This window comes from Panthera uncia, chromosome D1, assembly GCF_023721935.1.
Source record: "Panthera uncia isolate 11264 chromosome D1, Puncia_PCG_1.0, whole genome shotgun sequence".
NCBI lineage: Eukaryota > Metazoa > Chordata > Mammalia > Carnivora > Felidae > Panthera > Panthera uncia.
In genome coordinates this window covers 90,994,473-91,011,586 of record NC_064808.1, presented here as the reverse complement: position 1 = coordinate 91,011,586, position 17,114 = coordinate 90,994,473, and the positions used below count along the sequence as shown (strand labels likewise).

General features: G+C 40.5%; 2 protein-coding genes and 1 non-coding gene across 3 annotated transcripts in view; all 3 read right to left on the bottom strand.

Annotated features, from left to right (window-relative positions):
- Positions 1-2,026: 2,026 nt before the first annotated feature.
- Positions 2,027-2,129, bottom strand: LOC125917390 (U6 spliceosomal RNA). The gene has a single exon (XR_007456180.1). It is a non-coding gene; the product is annotated as a U6 spliceosomal RNA (small nuclear RNA).
- A 769-nt stretch (positions 2,130-2,898) lies between these two features.
- On the bottom strand, positions 2,899-3,846 carry LOC125908745 (olfactory receptor 6M1). Its single transcript, XM_049611540.1, has one exon. It carries the CDS (start codon positions 3,844-3,846, stop codon positions 2,899-2,901), a length of 948 nt encoding a protein of 315 aa, XP_049467497.1.
- A 12,642-nt stretch (positions 3,847-16,488) lies between these two features.
- LOC125929619 (olfactory receptor 6M1-like) overlaps positions 16,489-17,114 on the bottom strand; it is a 4,353-nt gene continuing 3,727 nt past the window's right edge. The window contains exon 2 of the mRNA XM_049640985.1: positions 16,489-17,108. Within this exon, the coding sequence (XP_049496942.1) occupies positions 16,489-17,108 (620 nt within the window). The remainder of the gene's footprint in view (positions 17,109-17,114) is intronic.

The following is a 17,114-nucleotide window of genomic DNA, read 5'->3' as shown; positions in this document are numbered from 1 at the left end:
CTGGTGGGCAAAGAAATTCTGAGTCAATTTATATCAGAATATTGGCTGGAGATGGTGGGCACGTGTGGGTAGCATCATGGTGGTGAAGATAACAGGGCATCTGTTTCAGATACTGATTACCTACCCACGTCACATGGATTCATTTTTAAATCTTATAAGCAGAGGGGCCATATGAAGAAGGTGAAGGGCTCTTTGAGATACAGGGCATAAGCCATGTTACATCTGTGCCCAGGTAGTGAAGCAGGATAATGGGGATTCTCCTAACTTCTACTTGGGATATGGCTTCGTGTCCCTATAGCAGATACATCAGAGCACAGAGCAGCATATCCAGCATCTCAGTAGTCTGCTGTTTTGGGATCATGGAAAGACACCAAAAGCTTCTTCGTCACTTACATCCACTTTCTTACAGAGGGAATAGTCTGCAGTGACAATGAGAAAGTTGTGCTTTCGAGCCTCTTCAAAAAAGGCGTAAATCAGCAAAGGGCAGCCAGAACCAGATAGTATTAGGTGGAAGTTCATACCTACACATGAAACATCTCTTGGGGAATCCAAGAAACACTTTGTAGTAATTGCATAGGAGAGTGAGAGTTTATGGTATGTGTCTGGGTGAGAAAGGCAAGTGCCAGTGACATTTGGAATTTTATTGTGACCTGCTTTGTGTCCACAGACTGGTGAGGTCAAGAGGAAATTGGGTCCCAACTCCTACATGTGATACTGCCTGAAAGAGAAAGGGTAGAAAAACTAGTGGAAACCCTTTTTATGGACACTTTGTCTATAGTTCGTGCATATTGCATTTCAGGCAAAAAAAAACCCCATTTTCTACAAGGCTCTTTGTCTAATATCCTGAGAGTATGGTATCATCATGGCCAACTCTGTCTAAGAATAATGGTTATTAACAAAACATAAAATAATACAAAGGTTTTTTTTTTTTTTTTTTTTTTAAGCTGTGAAAGTGTAGGACAAAGAGAATGGTCATAAGTGATAATGATTATAATGGTGACCACTGTTTGAGAGTACTTCTACAATAAATGTTCTTTTATAGGTTTATTTATTCTTGAGAGAGAGAGAGAGAGAGAGAGAGCGAGCATGAGTAGGGGAGGTGCAGAGAGAGAGGGGGACAGAGGATCCGCACTAACAGCGGTGAGCCCGATGCGGGGCTTGAACTCATGAACCATGAGATCATGACTTGAGCCTAGGTCAGAGGCTCAACTGACTGAGCCACCCAGGCACCTCTGTGGACTGTACAATTTAACTAAGGCTTTTTTTCCTTCCCTTCCCTTCCTTTTTTAAAATGTTTATTTAGTTTGAGAGAGGGAGAGAGAGAATCCCCAGCAGGCTTCTTGCCAACAGAGCAGAGTTCCACGCAGGGCTTGATCCCATGAATCATGAGATCATGACCTGATCCAAAATCAAGAGTCAGATATTTAACTGACTGAGTCACCCAGGCAGTCCTTTTCTGTTTTTTTTTTCTTTTTTCTTTTAGAGTCAGAAAAAGGCAAGAGATATTTAGATCGCAAACGATTTAAGTGACTGAGAAAAGAACTAATAAATCTGACTTTTAACACAACAGCTGGGAGCTCTGATTTGAAAATCTTCCTTATTGTATGTGTGTGTGTGTATATATATATATATATATATATATACATATACTTCATTCATCAGTCAATGGGCATTTGGGCTTTTCCATAATTTGGCTATTGTTGATGATCCACTAACCTTCTTGAAAGTGTTCACTATGTTTATATTTTCTTTATGTATGCACACTATTTCACCTGCTTTATTTTGGCTTTTACCCCCCAAATTCCATTAAACATTTTACCAAAGTTATTCATGACCTGCCCTTCTTATGTTCCTTTTCTCGGCCAACATCTCTACCTTTCACTTGGGTTTTCTTTTTCAGTGACTTTTTTTTTTATTGAAATGTAATTGATACACAAATTAGTTTTAAGAGTACATCATAGTGATTCAATGTTTTTATACATTATGAAATGATCCTCATGACAAGTCTAGTTACCATCTGCCACTGAGCAACATGGAAGGCTTCATGAACTTGGATGTCACCCTCGTGCAGGGGCCACGCAGATCCTCTTTGCATTGTTCCAGTTTTAACATATGTACTGTAGGGGCACCTGGGTGACTCCATCGGTTGAGCGTCTGACTTTGGCTCAGGTCATGATCTAATGGTGTGTAAGTCTGAGTCCCGCATCGGTCTCTGTGCTGACAGCTCGGAGCCCGCAGCCTGCTTCGGATTCTGTGTCTCCCTCTCTCTCTGCCCCTCCCCACTCATGCTCTGTCTGTCTGTCTCTCTCAAAAATGAAATAAACATTAAACATTTTTTTAAAAAAGTATATGTGCTGCCAAAGAGAGCACTCACTCAGGTTTATAGACACAGGCTTGATGGCATCCTGAGTCTTCCCTCTTTTTTCCTCACTTCTCGTACCACATGAGATCTAGGTAAATAAAAGAGGTGGAAACTGAATCTCTTGAAATTTTCAAGCATGCCTAACAAGAAGTTAAAATGCTCTAACTTTAAATGTCTTATTACAAATAGTGATACTTTATTACCTATTATTTCATGTAGAGATGGAGACAGCAAGTCTCAGATAAGTTGTGACGTGGTCAAAATCACCTGGAAAATAAACTGACTTAGTCAAGACTAGAGTTGGAAACCTCTGGATCCTACTTAGGTAATGTTTCATGGTTTAAAGCTATGAATGTACAAGGGTTTATGGATTCAATTTTTTTTTCTAAATGTAAGAAGAAGTTTTTTCAGTTCGGTATGGTCATTGTTCATCCTGTTGACACAGTCTCATGTTTCTGGAATGCCAACATGGCACAGTACTCATGCAGAATGAATGTGTTGAAGATAAGAAATGTGTGATGTACTAAGCACTAATGTCAGGTTATCCTTAGTATCAAGGACATGATTCTGTTTATTGTCTCTCTCAATGCTTCTTTCACCTTTTCATTTCTCAAACTATAAATGAAAGGATTCAGGAGAGGGGTCACCACTGTAATGAGGACAGCAGCTACCTTGTCAAAATTCAGGGAATAGTTCTGATTGGGTCTCACATACACAAAGATATTGCTCCCGTAAGCAATGGAAATGACTGTGATGTGAGAGGCACAGGTAGAAAAAGCTTTTTGACGGCCTTGGGCCGAGGGGATGCACAGGATGGTGGAGATGATGTAGGTATAGGATGCAGTAGTGAATGCCAGGGAGCTCAGGATGACAAGGGCAGATAGGAGAAAGTTGATCTGCTCAATGAGGTGAGTATCTACACAGGCCACCTGCAGAAGAGGGGCAATGTCACAGAAAAAATGCTTGATTTCTTTTCCACAGTAAGGTAGCCTTGTCACTACAATGATTGGTACCAACACAAACAGGAAGGCTCCTACCCAGCAGCTCAGAACCAGCAGGAGGCAGGTCCTGCTGTTCATGATGATGGTATAGCGCAGGGGGTTACAGATGGCCATGTAGCGGTCAAAGGACATCACTGCTAGGAGGATAAACTCCACTGTCCCCAGAAAGAAGTAGAAATATGTTTGAGTGATACAGCCAGCAAAGGATATGGTTTTCTTCTCTCCTAGGAGGCAGGCTAGCAACTTTGGTGTAACGACAGTGGTGTATAAAATATCCAGAAAAGACAAATTACTGAGGAAAATGTACATTGGGGTTTGCAGGTGATTATCAGTCCATATTAGGAAGATGATGACAATGTTTCCTACTGCTGTTAATGTGTAAGTCAGCAAAAGAACCACAAAGAGGAGTATTCGAAGCTCCAGGAGAGTGGGAAAGGCGATCAGGGTGAATTCAGTCACTGTGCTCCAATTTCCCATGGGCATGGCTACACAGCAGGCAGCATCTCCCTTAAGAAACAAGAAAAGGAAGATCAGCTTGGGAGATAATTTTATAAATATCTGTTGAAAATGTGTTGTAGAGAGTGCCTTACATTGGGAGATGGGTCAGGGGTTTAGCCCTTGATCAGAAAATCATTCTTGTGCATCTTAGGGAAAGTCAAAATACCATTTAGACACAACTTTTTCCATAAAATGAAGGGAGAAGACTGGATTAAAAAAACCTCTAAGCTTCCTTCCAGTAATGAAATTCTATTTAGTCTCATTAAATGAAACTTCTCTTCAGTGCAGCCAGCTTCATGTTCCCAGTTAAAAATATGCTATAAAGTACTGACTCACACTTTAGCTAGAACTATTTTTTCTGAAGTATACAGTCACTGAGAGAGAAATCCTTTAAAATACTTTCCAGCTTTTTCTATGACAAATTTTCTTTCACTTTGACAGTTGATAATGATGACCTGCCATGAGTAAGAGATAAAGATTGACTCTCCCTGCCTCCGATACTTGGTGATTTCCAGAGTCTCTCATTTTTGAAAGTCTTTTCCTTACACAAGTAGATTTATGGAAACAGACAAGAAATATCTGAAATGGACAATGGTTCAGGCTTCCTGCTAATCACTTTAGATGACACATCAGAAGGGAATACTGGATATTTTATCTTTAGGTTATATCCTGTATCCAAAACCTACCTTCTACAAATTCTGTGAAGTATGTAATAATATATACATCAAATATCTGGCTGATTATTATTTTTTTATTGAAGTATAATGAATATACAATGTTATATCAGTTTCAGGTTTACAAGACATTGGTTCAACAATCCTATATTTTACTCAGTTTCACCATGATAAGTGTAGTTACTGTCACTATATGTTATTGCAGTATTATTGACCATATTCCCTATGCTGTACTTTTCATCCTCATGACTTATTTTATGAGTGGAAGTTTGGTTCTCTTAATCCTATCTATCTATCATCTCTCTCTCTCTCTCTCTCTCTCTCTCTCTCTCTATCTATCTATTTACTTTTAGATCCCATATATAAGCGAAATCATATGGTTTTTGTCTTTGTCTGACTTATTTCTGGCTGATTATTTAAGAGGATGTTATACAATGTGATAAAACCAGAGAGGTACACATTATACACAGGATGGCAAAATGGAGGTAATTTAGCTTACTTCATTTACTTGATCAGTTGAAATCATCAAAGTGTACATCAAGATCATACAGTTGTTCTTTATCCCAGTATCTGAGATGTGTTCTTTGGCACGGTATCCCATTTCAGGTTAAAAGCACCCATTCTTTAAGTTTAATGCTTTCCTTGTCTAGATTTTACTTAGCTCTTCCTTAACAGATAGGTTAGAGCCATTCCCCTCATTTTCCTTTTCCCACCTCCCCTCCTACCCCATCTCCGAGATAAAAAAGTTCCTATTTCATTTTTTATTTGAAGTCTTTCCCATGACAAAAAAACCCTCACATTTTTTCCCAGTGCAAATAATTAGAGCATGCAAATGCAAAAAAAAAAAATTATAATCTGCAATCAAACCTGTTAGGGATACAATGACCAGATTTTGGCAAATGTATTTCCGGGCCGTTTCAAAATTACATCATATACATATATATCTAAAATAATTGATGCTGACATACTATTTTGTAGCTAGCTTTTCTATTTTTCTTTTTTAATAATAATCATTCATCTTTTGGGGCACCTGAGTGGCTCAGCCGGTTGAGTGTCCAACTCTTGATTTCGGCTTAGGTCATGATCTCACTAGTCATGAGATTGAGCCCCACAACGGGCTCTGTGATGAGTGTGGAGCCTGGTTGGGATTCTCTCTCTCTGTCTGTCTCTGTCTCTCTCTCTCTCTCTCTCTCAAAAAAAAATCATCTTTCCATGTCAATTACTAGAACTCTACAAAATCATTTTCTAAATGTCTATCTTTATTTTTGAGAGAGAGAGTGTGAGTGGGGTAGGGGCAGAGAGAGAGAGAGAGGGGGACAGAGGATCAGAAGCAGGCTCTGTGCTGACAGCAGAGAGCCCCATGTGGGGCTTGAACCCATGAACTGTGAGATCACGACCTGAACTAAAGTCGGACACTCAACCTACTGAGCCACCCAGGTGCCCCTCTATAAAATCACTTTCTAAAATCAGATTTTTTCGAGGGACAATTGATACACAAAGACCTACCCATAGGGGTGCCTGGCTGGCTCAGTCAGAAAAGCATGTGACTCTTGATCCTCAGGGTTGGGAGACCGATCCCTACACTGAGTGTAAAGATCGCTTAGAAAGAAAATCCTAAAAACAACAACCGCAAAGAACTGCACATATTTAATATGCATAATTTTATGAGTTTGGACATATACAAACACCCATAATATCATCACGACAATTAAGGTAACAGACACATCCAACACCTACCAGAGCTTCCTTCACACAACACATTTTTAAGGGTCGTGTAGTGTTTGATTCTATGGATGGGACTGTGAGATATTTAGCCATTTGCTTAGCTTTGGTAATTTAGGTGATCAGCATTTCGTTCCCACATAGATAATGACTGAATAAATATTCTTGCACATAAATCTTTGTGCAGCTGTTTCTTTTTTATTTAAAAAAATTTTTTTAACGTTTATTTATTTTTGAGACAAAGAGAGACAGAGCATGAACGGGGGAGGGTCAGAGAGAGGGAGACACAGAATCGGAAACAGGCTCCAGGCTCTGAGCTGTCAGCACAGAGCCCCACGCGGGGCTCGAACTCACGGACCGCGAGATCATGACCTGAGCCGAAGTCGGCCGCTTAACCGACTGAGCCACCCAGGCGCCCCTCAATTAAAAACCTTTTACGGAGATAATCAGTGTTAACATACTGATACAGTCACTCTGTTTCTCTCCTCTGTGCTCTACCCTCGGGGAGAATTGCCACTCAACTTGGCGTGTTTTCAGGTGGGTCCTTGTGGACTGGTGTTCCTCTTTCTACATGTACGTGATACGGGTATTGCTGCAGAAGTCCGTTTCCATGGTGGAGGAACATGCTGGGTGAATCCGTAGCTTGTGCTTTGGCGATGGGGATTCTTGGTCTCCCTGCTTTGACTCTTCAGCACCAGCCTTCACATTCACTGTTTTAGCCACAAGTCCAATGTCCCTGCTGCTTATCTCAAGTGTGTTAACCGCCAGCAACTCAGACACTCGAATGTCTTTTCCATCTACCCCGAGATGAACTCTGGCTCTCTAAGCACCTTGTGCTCCATCACTGCGAGCTGAGAATTTCTGGGAGTGCTCGGCATCTTTACTTCCATGCTCTCCTGGTTGGGAACTAAGCTGTTCTTTCCTCTGGTCTCATTTTCCCCTCATTCTGAACCGATACACTTTCCTCCCATTGTTTTAAAATTGATTTTCATTTTAAAAACTAAACAGATTACAGGGGGCGCCTGGGTGGCTCAGTTGGTTAAGCATCTGACTCTCAATTTCGGCTCAGGTCATGATCTTGCAGTTTGTGAGTTCCAGCCCTGCATGGGGCTCTGTGCTGACAGCTCCCAGCTTGCTTGGTATTCTCTCTCTCTCTCTCTCTGCCCCTCCCTCACGCACACGCACGCACTCTCTCTCAAAATAAATAAATAAACTTAAAAAAAAAACCTAAACAGATTACATAGTTAAAAATTAATGAATATTAAAACTTTGGTCTAGAAAAAGAGAAGTCACTTACTCCTTCCCTTCTCTTAGTCCTTTAAAGGCTTTTGTCTCTTCTAATGTTACCTTCATATTTTAAAATGAATGCTTATATTTTTCTTTCCGAATCTATCAGATTTACACATTGTCTATTAAATTCCTGTTATGAAGATGAGTGTTAAGTTCTTTGGTCATTTTTCTTCTTCCTATATCTCCCGCACCAAGATATCGTAACTTCTGATTGAACAAACTGACTTTTTAAAATATTTTATTTATTTATTCATTCATTCATTCATTCATTCATTCATTTATCTTGAGAGCCAGAGAGGGGAGGAGAGGGGCAGAGAGAGAGGTAGTGAGAAAATCCCAAGCAGGCTTCACGCTGTCAGTGCAGAGCCTGATGCAGGGCTTGATCCCACAACTGTGAGATCATGACCTGAGCTGGAATCAAGAGTGGGACACTTAACTGACTGAACCACCAGGTGCCCCCAAACTGACTTTCTATACTATTGTGTTATATTAATACTGTTCACTGTTGATACAGGGAGGATATTTTAAGTATTTTTTTTCTTTGAAAGATACTTTTTCTTAATGCTAATTCCCTTATTTATTTGAAGGACTTTATTTTCTCAGAGCGGTTTTAGGTTTTCAGCAACAGTGTGAGGAGAGTGCAAAGATTTCCCATATACCGGCTGCCCTCTGCGTGTGGGCCTCCCCCATTATCAACATCTCTCACCAAAATGGTACATTTGTTGCCACTGATGAACCTACACTGTCACATCACAAACAGCCCATAGTTTATTTTAGGGCTCATTCTTGGTGTTGTATCTTCTATGGGTTTAGACAAATATATAATATGTATCCATCAGTATATGCCACACAGAGTATTTCACGGCTCTAAAAATCCTCTGTGCTTTTCCTGGTGATGTCCCTCCATTCACACCACCACTGATCTTTTTACAGGCTCCATACTTTTGCTTTTTCCAGAATGTCGTAGAGTTGGAATCATAGAGAAGTAACTTTTCAAGTTGATTATTTTGTTTGATAATATGCATTGGCATTTCTCTCCATGTTTTTTCATAGCTTGACAACTCATTGCTTTTTAATCCTGAGTAATATTCCATTGTCTGGAGATACCACAGTATTGTATTGTATTGTATTGTATTGTATTGTATTGTATTGTATCCATTCAGGTGTCTTCTGCTGAAAAAAATAGTTTATGCTGATGTGGTAAATTATAATTCTTGATATTTTAATGTCGAGCCATTTTTGCATTCCTGGGATACACTCAACTCTCATATATTTTGTTTGCTGGTATTTTCTTGAGAATTTTTCCATTGAGATTCATGGGTGAGATTAGCCTATACTCTTACTTTCTCATAAAATCTGGTGGTGGGATCTATGTTAAAGTAACCCTTAAAACCGGTAAGAGAGAATTGAATATTAAAAATCTTTTGGTGAGTTATAAGATTGAAATGACTTGTTCTTTGGTAGTTGGTGAATTCACTTGTAAATTTGAGCCTGAGTTTACCTTGTGTAGAGATGTAAGAAAATTGTTTATTGAGGTTTAATTTGTATATAACAGGCACTAAAATTTAAAATTTGGTTCAAAAAGTTTTGTTGATGGTACATGGCCATAAACCACCAGTTCAAACAAGATGCAGAAAATTTTAATTACCCCAGAAAGTTCCCTCATGTCCTTCCCAGTCGTTACATACCTGCAATGATTTTCTGATTTCTATGAGCATAGGTCAGATTTGCCTGTTCATGGACTTCACAAATGTAATCATGTAGTTCTTTTACATTGGGGTTATTTCACTCAACATAATGTTTCTCAAAATTCATCTAGCTTATTGCATCGTTGGGTCCTTCCATTTAATGTTGAATAATATCCCACTGTAAAAACATACTATATCTGGGGTGCTTGGGTGGCTCAGTTGGTTGAGTGTTTGACTCTTGATTTTGGCTCAGGTCACGATCTCATGGTTCAAGAGTTTGAGCCCTATGTCAGGCTCTGAGCTGACAGCGTGGAGCCTGCTTGGGATTCTCCATATCCATCTGTCTCTCTCTAGCTCTCTGCCCTGCCTTTATCTCTCTCTCCTCAAAAATAAATAAATAAACTTAAAAAAATACTATATCTGCTTATCCATTATCCTGCAAATAGTCATTCGGGTTGTTTTTAATTTTGGGATATGATGAATGAAATGGTTTTGTACATGTAAGTATAGGTTTTTTTCAGAGTCGGTGTCGTGACTGCTGCCCAAACAAGATGAGATGCGTTTGCCTAAACAAGTAAAATGATACACTGCATTTTTTAGTATATGTGCTGCCGAAGCGAGCACGTACACTGCATTTTTTATACACTCTCCTCAAGTCAGGTGATGTCTCTGATTTCAGTACAGTGTCGGGAGGGCATATACATGCATTTCTGCACATGAAGAGACTATATAACTACTAATAGTATTAGAATAACTTGATATTTTATTTATTGGTCATAGATAGTATTCTCTCATTTGACGTGTTATTTCAAGCTCTTCTCTTTTACACTGATTGTGTGGTTATAAGATGGTCAATTCTTTTCGAGATCTCAGAATGGCTAAAAAATCTAAAATAGGTTAAGAGTATGGGGCATCTGGGTGGCTCAGTCGGTTAAGCGTCCGACTTCGGCTCAGGTCATGATCTCATGGTTCGTGAGTTGGAGCCCTGCATTGGGCTCTGTGCTGACAGCTCAGAGCCTGGACCCTGCTTTGGATTCTGTGTCTTCCTCTCTGCCCCTCCCTTGCTGGTGCTCTGTCTGTCTCTCTCAAAAATAAATAAACATTAAAAAATTTTAAAAAATAGGTTAAGATTAAAAAATAATTACTGACAATTTTATAGCTAGAGTTTATACATAATCATTTTCAACATTGTCATCTTTTATTGTTTTTTATGTTTTTTAATATTTATTTTTTGAGAGACAGAGACAGAGCATGAGTGGGGGAAGGGCAGAAAAGAGGGAGTCACAGAATCCAAAGAAGGCTCCAGGCTCTGAGCTGTCAGCACAGAGCCCCACACAGGGCTTGAACCCACAAACCTCGAGGTCATGATCTGAACTGAAGTCAGATGCTTAACCGACACAGCTACCCAGGTGCCCCTCAACATTATCATCTTTTAATTATTATTATTATTTAAAAAAAATATTTATTCATTGTTGAGAGACAGAGTGTGAGTGGGAGAGGGACAGAGAGAGAGGGAGACACAGAATCCGAAGCAGGCTCCAGGCTCTGAGCTGTCAGCACAGAGCCCGATGTGGGGCTCGAATTCACGGACCGTGGGATCATGACCTGAGCTGAAGTCGGACGCTCAACCGACCGAGCCGCCCAGGTGCCCCAACATTATCATCTCTTAAAAAGGGGACCTTACTTTCTGCCAAATACTGAAAGTAAGAAAGCGTATTAATGAAGGAATCCCTAGTTAACTTTAAACAACATTCTTGGGGAGGGCCAGCGATCCTAGATGATAAAAGATGTTTTTAATAAGAGGTTTTTAAAGTTCACAGAAGAAATGCACACTTCTGAAATGTACCACACATGCACACATGCACAAACACAAATTATTTTTCAGTGCATTTTAAGAATGAAGCCAACAGTCATGTAGTTGTACCCCCCTGCTATTAATTTGTCAAGTTAACATTTCTTAAGTGGAGAAGACGGTGCCTGTCGAGGGTGAGCTGCAGTCGAACAGACCACAAGAGGAGTTATGATAGAGTTTATTACTCACAGGTCTTGGAGGAGGCACCTGGCATACCTTGGGGGGGGCTTCTCTTGGAGGCAGAATGCAGACAGAGAGGAATCACCCGGGGCATATGCCTTCATTAGAACTTGGAGGGCTTTGGGGTTCCCGGGCTAAAGCCACATTGGTCAATTGTAACCAAAAGAGTGAGTTTTGGTAAGTTACACTGGGGCCTTATTGAAGGGGCGCACAAAGGGAAGGTGCTGGTGGATGGGGAAGATGGTTGGGCACAAGAACCGTGGGGGAGGTCGTGTCAGAAAGTGACCTATGTCTGTGACTCTGCAGACTGCTATCTAGGGCGTGTGCTTGCATGAGGGGACTAGTGTCAGTTTAAGTCACAGCAGGCTGCTTGGCCAAATGGGTTGGCCAAATGGGTGCTGGTTGGCCAAATGGTTGGCCAAATGGGTGCCAAATGGAGTAGCTTAGCTAAACTCTTGACTACCGATGACAATAATTTGGTATGTTTTATCGCATTCTTGTGATGTGATTGAGGTGTATGTTCATGGTTGTTGTTGCTGAATATTGTATTACAACTGAGTCAGGAGGAAGGAGCACGTGAGAATTACCTGGCAAGTGGAAGGATCAATGAATTCATTAAACTCATTACATTTGACAGTGTTTCCCTGGTTGGGATGCCCTTCATCCTTAGTTGGAGGAATAGAATTCATCTAGCAAGTGGATGTGCTTTGGTTTGTTCCTCCTCTTTCCTCCATATTGAAAAAGAGAGTAGTTTAAAATATCTAGTCATAGTTGCAGATGGGAAAAGTAAGGAACCTTCCAGATGTCCCGAAATTTGGGAAAAGTAACTCAACTAATTTGAATCAATGTAGAAACTGCTATGATTATCTTTTATTATAACAATATTGATCATAAGCATAATAATCGACATCAAAGTAAAACAGTATATTTATGTTATTTTTCAGAGTTTATGAACTTTTTAAGATATTTGCAGTTTTAAGCCTGGCTCAACCTGGGGCCAGCCCCAGCTGGGTACCAAAATCATGCTTAAATTCACTATTTGCTTGGGTTTTTCTTTTCTGTGTTAATGATACCAGAATAGGGGCTTTGAGTAACATGGGAATTCATTAAAAAATTAAAACAGCAGAAAGGGAAGACTATATTCATTTTTAGCAAACCATGATTTACATAAAAACAAACATAGCTAATTCATATATGTATTTTTGAACATTGCTGCTTTTCACTAGTCTTTCGTATTCTGGAATTTGTAAATTCTTCTGGTTTTAAGTGATGAAAGATAAAGTTAAGGATGTAATAATGGCTTTAAGAAATCCTGCTGTGCTCTGTTCTTTATTCTTCCTTTCTTGGATCATGACCACTAGCAACATAATGCTGGCAAGCAGAATAATGGCACCTAAAGATATTCATGTCCTAATCCCCAGAATCTGTGAATATGTTACTTTACTTGGCAGAAAGGACTTTGCAAAAGTAGTTCAAGAAAAGGACCTTGAATTGGTGATATATATATATATATATATATATATATATACTTTTTTAATGTTTATTTATTAAAAAAATTAATGTTTATTTTTGAGAGAGAAAGAGAGAGAGAGAGACAGAGACAGAGAACGAGTGGGGGAAGGGCAGAGAGAGACACAGAATCCAAAGCAGGCTCCAGGCTCTGAGCCGTCAGCACAGAGCCTGACATGGGGCTCAAACTCACAAATCATGAGATCATGACCTGAGCTGAAGTGGGATGCTTGACCGACTGATCCACTTGAATTGGTGATATTATCCTGGATATTAAGGTGGGCCCACTCCAGTCAAATGAGTCTTTAAAAGTGGAGAACTTTGTCAGCCAAGTCATAGGGGAGATGGAAGAAGGAGAGATTTGAGACTTGAGAGATACATGTCCTGCTATTGTTGGCTCTGAAGGTAGAGGAAGGGGGGCCATGAGTCAAGAACTGAAGCATCTTCTAGAAACTGGGAACGGCCCTTGGGTGATAGCCAGCAAGCAAGAAAAGAGGACCTTGGTCCCACAGCTTCAAGGAAGGGAATTCTGTCAACAAGTCAGATGGATAGGGAATGGATTTTCCCCTAGAGCCCCTGGAAAGGAATGCAGCCTGCTGAATTTGGGCTGGGGAGGCTTGTATTGAACTTGTGACCCACAGAACAGTCAGATGATAAATCTGTGTTATTTTAAGCTGCTAACTTTGTTATGGCAGCATTAGGAAGCTAATATAGTAACTAGTATAGTTACTTTATATAGTAGATATATACTTTATAAAGTATCTATATTTATATAGATATTTTTTTTTTCAACGTTTTTTATTTATTTTTGGGACAGAGAGAGACAGAGCATGAACGGGGGAGGGGCAGAGAGAGAGGGAGACACAGAATCGGAAACAGGCTCCAGGCTCCGAGCCATCACCATCAGCCCAGAGCCTGACGCGGGGCTCGAACTCATGGACCGCGAGCTCGTGACCTGGCTGAAGTCGGACGCTTAACCGACTGCGCCACCCAGGCGCCCCTATATTTATATAGATACTTTAGATAGTATCTAAATCCTATCTCATTTAGTGTCTGGTAATGAGTGCATAGCAGATCATTATATGAGTGCTTCATTCCTGGTGATATTGTTCTAGTTTCTTCTGATCTTTAGACATTTGTTTGCCGCAATATCTTAGGATGGATGGTGTTCCTTTATGATATTCTGAATCCATCCTTAAGGCAGCACTTTCTCTGCCTATTTTCTCAAGATAGAGTCGCGTCAATTCTTAAAGTGTCAGTCATTGTTCATGCAGCTAGAAGGTTAATGACCACACTGGTAGGGACTCTTTTTGATCTTAGAGATACCTACTGTTTTCTCCCTGTTCTTATGCTGTGCTTGTCTCCATGGCACCTGCTCAGTGGCTGCATGAATAGAAGGCAATTTAACTCCTTGTGAACCTTTCCTGTCACCAATCAGTGAATCAGGAGAGGGCATCTCACCTCCAATCGACCAATAGGATCTTCCTTCCAGGAACTTGGCTTTTGACCTGAGATCATTTTAAATATATATCCAAATAAATTCTCTGTCTACATGTATATCAACATATTTAAGTGCATTCAATATATATGCTTGTATGAATATATATCTATGACTGCCTATAGGCATTATTTACAAATGACTGAAGCAGCCATTACCTTCTGTGTGCACGGAGAAGTGAAGTAAAATAGTTGGCGTAGAGAGGAACGTGGGTGCTGTAACAAATTACCACAAAGTTGGGGGTCTTAAAACAGCACTGAGATATTTTATCCCAGTCTGGAGACCAGAAGTCCAAAATCGGCTTCCACGGGCCTGAACAGGTGTCAGTGGGCTGTGCCAGAGGAAAGAACTCATTTTCTTGCCTTTTCCAGCTTCTAGAAGTGCATTCCTTAGCTCGTGGCCCCTTCCTCTGTCTTCCAGGCGGTAGCACAGCATCTTCAAATTTCTCTCTGCTTCTGTTATCAAATTACCATCTCTTGTGTGGTAAAATCTCCCTCTATTGTCTCTCGCATAATGACACTTATGATTATAATGAGGACCCATCTAGATAATCCAGGATGACCTCCCTCTCTCAAGATCTTTAATTTAATCACCCCTGTGAGATCCCTTTGCCTTGTGTACCTTATTTGTTACTTACGTTCATGGGTTTTAGAGATTAGGACCTGAATACTTTGGGGGTCCATTATTCAGCGTACCTCAAGATACGTGGAGAAAAATAGTAATATAGAGATCATATAACTCCAGAGAGAGCAAGAGAAGGATCAGAGATTCTGAGGCGAAGAGGGCACCTGCCTTGGTTCCTCAAGGTTTTTTAATTCCTGATTCTCATCCCTTACCAGGTCTTCCTGTTCCTTATCTTGTGGGATTCTATATATCTTGATTATTATTATCATAAACACAATCTTACTAAAGCGAGCATGATTAGTTTTTTGCTTTTGTTTTCTCCGAACCAGAGGAATTCTAGGATGCTTATTTTTTCTGGATATGGTTGCCACATCAGCCAGCTGCCACAGTTGATTAGTCTAGACTCCCTGGTCCATTGTGGTCTCAAGATAATTGGTTTTCCTTCCAAGCCAGTTGCCTCTCACAGTCTATTCTTTTTTTTTTTTTTAATTTTTTTAATGTTTATTTTTGAGAATGAGACAGACAGATCATAAGCAGGAGAGGGGCAGAGAGAGGGAGACACAGAATCCGAAGCAGGCTCCAGGCTCTGAGCCGTCAGCACAGAACCCAACACGGGGCTCAAACCCACAAACCCCCGAGATCACAACCTGAGCCTAAGTCGGATGCTCAACCGACAGCCGTGCAGGCGCCCCTCTCATGGTCTATTCTAACTGTATCTTGGTCTGCCCTTATCTGCAGGTCTGCCAGACAGTTAGGGCAGGCAGGCAATGCCCTGGTTTCAGAAAAAAGTGGATAACTTCCGGGTTAACTCTTTTCCCTCTAAAGTTTCTTCCTGGTACAGTGAGGTGTACAGTAGACTGAAGTCTGCATTCTTTAAATTTGTGCCACCCTCCAGGGTATGGTTTGGGGCAAGAGGCTTAACCTCTGTGGACCTCGGTTTTGGAGATAATAGTATCAGCTTCTCAAGGTTAAGAGGATGAGGTGAGATATACAGATGTACATATTTAAGTATGCTGTACAAAGCTGGGATATTCTTCTTCCTTGTTTCTGTTAGTATCTACAGTCTTTAGCTGTCAGGAATGAAGCCAGGCATCTCAAACATCTGAAAAGAACCAGTTAGAAGTGCTCACTATTAGTTACCCATGGCTGTATTTCTTAGACTATCTTGGTTGGGCCTACAATAACAAAGAGAAAAAGGAAAATCACCAAATGTATTTCCCACATTACTGTTGAAAAAGCTAAGGTTCAGATATGCTAAGTGCCACATGATAAAAAAAAAAGCAATAGATTCAGGCTTAAAATTCAGGGTTTTCTGACTTCAGTTAAGTATTTTTCATTGATTCATGATATTCTGTGTGTGAGATGGTCTAATAATAGAATTCAAAATGTGTTATTTTCTCTATGCTTGAATTGCCTCCCTTGGATCTTGACTACAATACTTTGTATCTGATGTGACATGAAGCCTTTTTATATCTTCCCACATATCTTTGATTTTGTGGTTTCAAGCATGCATATCTCCATATAGAGTCCAAGGGTTGAAAATAGCCATTCTTAGCAAACGAACTTACAAGTTCGCCTAGGCAAGAGAGTTCAAGTTCTCCTGTGTAATAAGGACATGATTTTGCTGATTGCTTCTCTCAAAACTTTTTTTACCTTTGCATTCCTTAGACTATAAATGAAGGGGTTCAGAAGAGGCGTCACCATAGTGGTGAGAACAGCAGTCACTTTGTCAAAATCCAGCGAACGGCTCTGGCTGGGCCTCACATACATGAAGATGTTGCTCCCATAGGCAATGGAGACGACCGTGATGTGAGAAGCACAGGTGGAAAATGCCTTCTGATGTCCTTGGGCTGAGGGGATGCGCAAAATGGTAGAAATGATGTAGGTGTAAGACACAATGGTGAGTACCAACGAGGTCAGGAGGACGAGGGAAGATAAGAGGAAGTTTATCATCTCAATGAAATGAGTGTCTATGCAGGCCACCTGTAGCAGAGGGGCAATGTCACAGAAAAAATGACTGATTTCTTTATAACAGTAGGGCAGTCTGGACACCACAATAGTTGGGCACAACACTGAGAAGAAGGCTCCTACCCAGCATCCCAGAACCAGTAGGAGACAGACGTTGCTGTTCATGATGATGGTATAGCGCAGGGGGTTACAGATGGCCATGTAGCGGTCAAAGGACATCACCGCTAGGAGGATAAACTCCACTGTCC